This window comes from Pongo pygmaeus, chromosome 1 (assembly GCF_028885625.2).
Source record: "Pongo pygmaeus isolate AG05252 chromosome 1, NHGRI_mPonPyg2-v2.0_pri, whole genome shotgun sequence".
In the NCBI taxonomy this organism is placed as follows: domain Eukaryota; kingdom Metazoa; phylum Chordata; class Mammalia; order Primates; family Hominidae; genus Pongo; species Pongo pygmaeus.
In genome coordinates this window covers 97,693,895-97,701,268 of record NC_072373.2, presented here as the reverse complement: position 1 = coordinate 97,701,268, position 7,374 = coordinate 97,693,895, and the positions used below count along the sequence as shown (strand labels likewise).

Here is a 7,374-nt window from a genome sequence, read left to right as displayed (position 1 = left end):
TCAGATTTAATTGGCTCTCTTTGTAATAACTTTTGCTATGGAAACATTTTTAGTTTTTATACACTCAGATATGACTTCTTTGCTTTTATAGCTTCAGGGTTTCTTGAGTTGGTTAAGAAGTTTTCCCTTGTCCTCAGTGTTTACATGTCAGCAAACAAAACAAACAAAAAAGCCCAAACAGTATAAAATGGAACATCAAGCAGGGGACCTAACATTGCCTGGGATAGGTGAAGGCTGGCCTGCAGAGAGGTGGGCACTGAGTCTGCTTTCGGGGACCTCTGCCTTAAGTGGGAGCAACCCCCAGTGGGCCTACTATCCGGGCCACCATGTGCTCCTTTCATGGTGAGCATAATTCTTTCTCTACCTAAACTTCCATACCCAGGATAATTTCCAGTCTAACTATTTGTTTTTCATTGCATCTTATCTTGTGTTTTCATGTGTGCACATGTGTTAGAAGTCATTTTCTTCTGCTATCACAGGAACTCAAAATTACAGCAATTTAAAAAAGAAGGAAGCCTATTTCCACTCATATATGATGAAGTCAGAAGTTGGTAGTCCATGGCTGTTGCAGTGGTTCCATGGAGTCTTCAGAGATGGATACACCTCTGTCTCATTATTTCATTTTTAGTGGTTGTTTCCTGGGAGGCAGTTGCTCTCTAGGTTCCTGATACAGTTCTGTTCTGCAAGGCTGTGCTTCAGCTAGGAAGAAGGAGAAAGAGTGGGTAAAAGGCCCTGACCCCTGTAAAGCCTCTTACCTGAGCTTTCCTAAAGCCCCAACGGCTTCCTAAATCTCACTGGCTGCTTGTATGTACAAGGAGGATGAAGAAGCATGAATTTTAATAACTAGACATGGTTTGGTTCTGGGCAGAATTTGAAAATGTAAGTTAAGAATGAAGGGGGCATTTATATTGGGCACACATCCAATCAAGTAGTTCTTGATATAGTTTGACATGCTGAGAAAAGACAACTGGATTGCTGGGTTTCTGGAAATAGTGACACAGACTCTTTGGGTGCACTTCACTTACCTCTTAAAACATTGAGGAACGTCCCACCCACAGTTCCACCTCCATGGGCTCTGCTGTATGCGCTGAGGCAAGCCTGTGTGGAAGGTTGATTAGGCAGGGGAATTCACTGCCTGCAGCTGAGGTCTGGAGTGCTGTGGGGAGCTCCCTGGAGACAGGCACAAGACCTGGCTTACGGATGCCTAGGGGAGGCTCCAGGTTACTTCTGCCTGTCTCCCCACCTCTAATCCACCCATCACCCAGAGGTAGGCCAAGGACCAGGGGTCTGGATCATCTCTCAAGGGCAGGAAGAGGGTGAGGCTCTGAGAAGAAGTGTACAAGCAGAAAACTTATTTGGTGTTATGGCTTCATCTCTTTCAAAGATATCTAGAGGGGAAAATGGCAGATGATTAACTCTGCGTTGGGTTATTGGAAATATGACCCAAGTGAGGAGAGTCAACAGTAACCAGAACACATTGTGAAAAGGAAAAGGTCGATGGATTTTCACCTGGGCCAGAATCCCCAGAGAGCACATTTACCTCCACATCGAGTGAAAATTCTACCTGGTCACCCTCTTTTATCCCCAAAGGGTCAGCCCAGGAAGAGGGGAGAATAGAAAAGGAGTTTGGAGCCAGGATGAATTCTTGTGTGTGTAGTTATCTCAGCTCAGACCCTCAGATCCACAGTAGTGCCCGAGAGCTGCGACGCTGCTCTCTCACTGACTCCCCAGGCTCTGTCACTGCTGCTGCAGCAGCTCTGAAGCCAAGGTCAGCTGACTGTGTTTTGCCTGTGCTAACTTCAGAAGCAGCTGCTCCCAGAGCAGGACCAACACTACCCCCAGTGATAAAAAGAACTCAGGAGACCGAAGGATGAGCTTATTGGCTGGCTCCTGGGAGGGACTCTTACTGTTGCTGGCTCACTTGGCAGGATATCTCAACGTGAGTTCAGCTGAAAGTGAATTCAGCAGTAGAACACATGTGTAAACCTAGAATAAGGATACTTTTCTTTTTCTAAACAATTCTCCCTCTGCTTGTAAATAACTGACAAAACCATTAATATTCAGAAAGACATTCCCCATGTTACTATTTCATGGTTGATCTTTGGCCTTGCTAGGTGAGATTTCAGTCCTAGTCAACCACCATCCTGGTTGGATTGCTCCATCTTCACACCTAATTCAGAACTATGTACAGTAATTGTAGAAGTATGTAATTCTAAACTTTTTTTACTTCTTATAAGATATGCACTCTTTAATTTATACAATATTGCTATTAGGTAATTACAATTATTTTACACACTTCATAGATGAGAAAACAGAGTCACAGATGATTCTGGGAACATTTTTAAGGTTCTACAGCAAGTACCTGGTTCTTAGAATCCAAATCTAGGTGATTTAGCTACAGAGTCTGTGATCTCAAGCAGTTCTCTAGAGTTAAACTGGGAAGGCCTGCACTACTTACTGTGTGAAATTCACACAGCTTATAGTAAGTTCTTCTCAATAAGCTAGACTTAAAGCAGGTATTCCCTAATTTTCTTGTCTGACATACTAATGTTTCTGGGCTAGTTCCCATACTGCACAAATAACCCTCTATTCCTCATGCCCTTCTCTCCCCCCATGTCCTTCTGTCCTTTCTGAAGACCCATTTTCCCAAAGGGGCTCTCTATTTGTCCGCCCCACTCCTGATTAGGGCCCCTTCCTTGGCTTCTCTGGATAAACTCACAATAATGATAGACCAAGAAGAGGACAGGTACCTGAGAGGTAAAAACAGATCAGGGACCAGGACCAGGGCCAAAGATGCCTCATATAGAGGGTCCTGGAGCAGGTTGTAGGGTTTATTCTGGCTCTGGGAGGAGCGGGTGTGATTCTTACACATTAAATGTGCATGCCTAGATATTCTTGATATTCTTTTCTCCTCTTTTATCTCTTTGGAAAATCATGGGAGATTCCAGGATACTCCACCAGTTTCTTCTGCCCAAAAGTTATAAATGGCTTCGGCAGGAATCTAGCCCCTGGGCAATAGTTTCAGGGACCCAGGTCACTATGTAGTCATCCCTTGTTAGAAAACTTGCTCCTCACCTCACCTCCAGGTCTGCTCTATGAGCTCGTGGCTTAGGACTGGGGTTATCTGTTTTCAGAGGGACGGAGAGCTTGAAATGAGCTAAGAGATGCATTTTACAAGAAACTATAAAATAATCAACCTACTACTTGCAGAAGCTGAAGGAGAGGGATGAGTGACATTGGTAAGATCCCATGCCTGGTGAATAAGAGAGGAAATACCACGAAGAGAGCATGTTTTGGAGATCAGTAGGTTTTGTGATAGAGTTAGTTTGAGGTCACAGCAAAAATATTTGCCTCTTAGAAGACATTTGGCAGGATCAAACTGCAGGTCAGTGACTTTCTAGGCAAAGCGGAGGTGGCTTAAAGGAAGTATTTTAAATAACTCCCAGGTAATTCTTCTAATAACATTTAATTTATTCATTCATCCATCTAATCAATAGTCTATGGTTAACTGCTAGACTCCCCAGGAAAAGAATCAAGGGGTAAGATCTGATTCTGAGCTCACGCTCTGGTGACTTAATATCTGTGGACATAGAGCCAAGATTATCTAGAATTCTTACTGCTGTCAAAGGCTGTGAGCCTGATCTCTAACAGTGACTGATCATATTTTATCATAAAAAATATGGAAGGACATTTTGTCTGCTGAGACTGGCTTCCTGTGAATGAGGCACATATCTATCAGCTTTGGGGTCTTCTCTCCAACCCTTGGCCATACTGCCATGCTTGTCCCTGGCCTTGCAAGCACACCTTCATGCCCATGCTGCCCACACACACATACACGCACATTCATAAATGCACAGCCCATCCCATTCTCTTCCTTCATGGTTACTATCATCTTTGTCAAGGAGAATGAGGAACCCAGCATGACATTCCCTCAGGCATTATCAGGTGATCCAGTGTCCCAACAATCTCATTGGAAAATAGACCCATTTGGTATGCACATACATTTCACAGAGGTCTTCAGAATATCCACTGAATTGTGAATTCCTAGAGGTCACACAACACACACGGTGTTTGCCTCTATAAACCTAAGTGTTTGGATAGAAAATCACTGAATACCCAGGAGCTGACAAAACAGTATCTTTTTGATTAACTGCTATGTTTGGATATCAACATTTTTCACTCTTGACCTGAACACCATCAAGGGTAGGGAACTACATCTGAGACTAGAAAATAAAACTATTGGAGATGGGGCATCTCTTAGTATGACAGAAATGTAAAGACCATATACTCCTACCTTCTAGACAAAGGGTATATGAAAGAAGGGACTATCTTTTTCTTTTTTTTGTTTATTTTTTATTTATTTATTTATTATTATTATTATTATTATTATACTTTAGGTTTTATGGTACATGTGCGCAATGTGCAGGTAAGTTACATATGTATACATGTGCCATGCTGGTGCGCTGCACCCACTAACTCGTCATCTAGCATTAGGTATATCTCCCAATGCTATCCCTCCCCCCTCCCCCACCCCACTAATAAGAGCTATCTATGACAAACCCACAGCCAATATCATACTGAATGGGCAAAAACTGGAAGCATTCCCTTTGAAAACTGGCACAAGACAGGGATGCCCTCTCTCACCACTTCTATTCAACATAGTGTTGGAAGTTCTGGCCAGGGCAATTAGGCAGGAGAAGGATATCGAGGGTATTCAATTAGGAAAAGAGGAAGTCAAATTGTCCCTGTTTGCAGATGACATGATAGTATATCTAGAAAACCCCATTGTCTCAGCCCAAAATCTCCTTAAGCTGATAAGCAACTTCAGCAAAGTCTCAGGACTATCTTTTTCAAAAGCTGTATTCTAACTTATGCCATACAGTAGGTTTTCAGTAAATGTTTGATGGATGGATGAAATAAATTGATTAATGGATGAATGTATCTAATCCAAAATTGTATCAGATTCCTTACTCTCCTGTCATTCACTAACAAGATTAAATAAATCATTTGATTCCCATCACCCTCTTGACAAGAAATAATTAGACTTCTCAAAATCCTGAATGTACACTGTACATTCCTAAGAGAGCCTTCGCTAGCCTACCTATATTTTAAATAAAATTTTCAAAGACAGGAACTGAATATTGTCCATTTTTCTATCTCACACACTGCCCTTGTTCTTTTAAAAAATGACATTGTTTAAGTGTCTTCCTTGTGCCTTATCATGTGCAAAAGCCTCACTTGATGGAACCAACAATTCAGAGAGGAAGGTGCTAATAGGCCTGTTTTACAGTTGAGGATTTAGATTGTCTATATATAGTCTTTGAGGTCACTGGGCTCATAAACACAGAGCTCTTCTGATTCCAATTCAAAAAACTACTACCTTATTTTAAAAACTGCCTTGTTACACAGTAGACATTTTAATTTCTAAGTGAAGAAGTTTAGTCACAATGATCATCACCACTAAATCTGAGGAAACCATCTTGATTCACTTATTAATCCCCTTAGCAGGGTTCTGTGGGCTACACAGGGACATGGGGTCAGGAATGAGGGCTGAGCAGAAGGGGAGGAGTGTATCCTAGGAAGGAAATGGTCTCTGACTCAGTGCCACAAAGAAACCTGCCTAGCTGTGGAAGCAGGGCTTGGAAAACTACACTTGGGGATGGGAAGAAGCTGGAATAGCATACTTCCACAGGGAAGCTATGGCAAGGATCTCTGGTGTTCTCAGAAGTCACTCTTCGAGCCTTTGTCCAGGCACGAGCTCCTTAAGAATCCCCTGGCAGCTCCATGGGGACCCAGCCTGGGGGAGGCTGTGACTGGTTAAAGCTCCTTTAGACCCCCGTCCCAGAGGGAGGTCTTGGGAGCTCCCAGTGCTTCCTTAGATTGTAGGGACAAGGAGGCAGGGGAATGTGAGGAATGACCCAGCACGTGCCTGGTTGTGCAAGAGCCACCTCCCGCTCTTCCCAGAGCCAAGCCTGAGCCTATAAAAAACATATTCAGCTCCAGCACCTCATCTGCTCTGACTCCCCCAGGACGTGTGTGTGCTCCTGTGTGTGACCAGGGTGAGTGGCAACCTGGGAGCCAGAGGGCACAGGGGAATGGGAAGATTAAGGGAGGCTTCAGAGAGTTATTTCTTTGGTTCTGTGCTATTACGTGCAGAAAAGAGATATAGTCTGACTTGAGTTTCTGGAAATCTTGCCTTGGGCTGTGAGAGATGTGTATTTGACAGTTTCATCAAGGGCTTATTCTTATATTTCAAAAATGGATACTTTGTTGGGTGTGAATACTTTATTCAAGCTCATGAAGATTAGAAGATACTGCCTATCTACTAAAAGATAGAATAAGAAGCTTCTTATTACATCTGATTTTCAAGTATATATTTTCATTCAGCAGGATTTGTTTTCTTTCACTTGTTGATATATATGTGTGTATGTGTATATATATACACACACTGAATATTATTCACCATCACCATATGATTTAGTTTTAAAAGAGATAAAATTGCCATCCTTGGTTTTTCACAGCTAAAGGGTTTGAGTATTTCAAATTTCAGGTTGAAAAAGTTGCACTGAGATGTCCTGCCAGCAAAACCAGCAGCAGTGCCAGCCCCCTCCCAAGTGCCCCCCAAAATGCCCACCCAAGTGTCCTCCGAAGTGCCGACCTCAGTGCCCAGCCCCATGCCCACCTCCAGTCTCTTCCTGCTGTGGTCCCAGCTCTGGGGGCTGCTGCAGCTCTGGGGGTGGCGGCTGCTGCCTGAGCCACCACAGGCCCCATCTCTTCCACCGGCACCGGCACCAGAGCCCCAATTGCTGTGAGTGTGAACCTTCTGGGGGCTCCAGCTGCTGCCATAGCTCTGGGGGCTGCTGCTGACCAGACCTCGAACATCACAGAGTAATCCTCATGGAGAAACTTGCAACCAGGACCTATCCCAGAGTGATGCTTCTCTTGCCCCTTTTTCTCCTTTCCTTGGGCTGACACACCTGGTGAAGTGTTTTGTCTGTTGTCATGGCCCAAGAGCCCATCCTGGATCCTGATCTTACCTTCCCGCTTTACCTCATACAACAATAAAGCTCTTTTGCCTCTTCATGAAGTATCCTGGCCATTGTCAATTCTTCTATTCTTTTCAAATCCCTTAAAGTCCAGTGCCCTAGCCGTACACTTTTAAGGATGCTTTGGTAAGAGTGGAGTGTGAGAAAGAGGTATGCTGGAAGCAGTCTCCAGAGGGGCAATCCTGAAAGAGGAGTCTCACAGTAGGGCTTCTCAGTGGGACTGCCTGTGTGCACTTGGAGACTGTGAGATGTGGACCCTCTCAGCCCAGGCAGGGGCCTGAAAGGACTGACAGCCCCAGGGCTGAGCACCGCTGGCCATGTGCTGCTT

At 44.1% G+C, this 7,374-nt stretch overlaps 1 protein-coding gene across 1 annotated transcript; it reads left to right on the top strand.

Moving 5' to 3' along the window:
• The first annotated feature begins 6,009 nt into the window (after positions 1 to 6,009).
• LOC129037223 (late cornified envelope protein 2A) lies at positions 6,010 to 7,087 on the top strand. The gene is made up of 2 exons (XM_054489182.1): positions 6,010 to 6,059; positions 6,551 to 7,087. Exon 2 carries the CDS (start codon positions 6,571 to 6,573, stop codon positions 6,865 to 6,867), a length of 297 nt encoding a protein of 98 aa, XP_054345157.1. The 5' UTR covers positions 6,010 to 6,059; positions 6,551 to 6,570; the 3' UTR covers positions 6,868 to 7,087.
• The last annotated feature ends 287 nt before the right edge of the window (positions 7,088 to 7,374 follow it).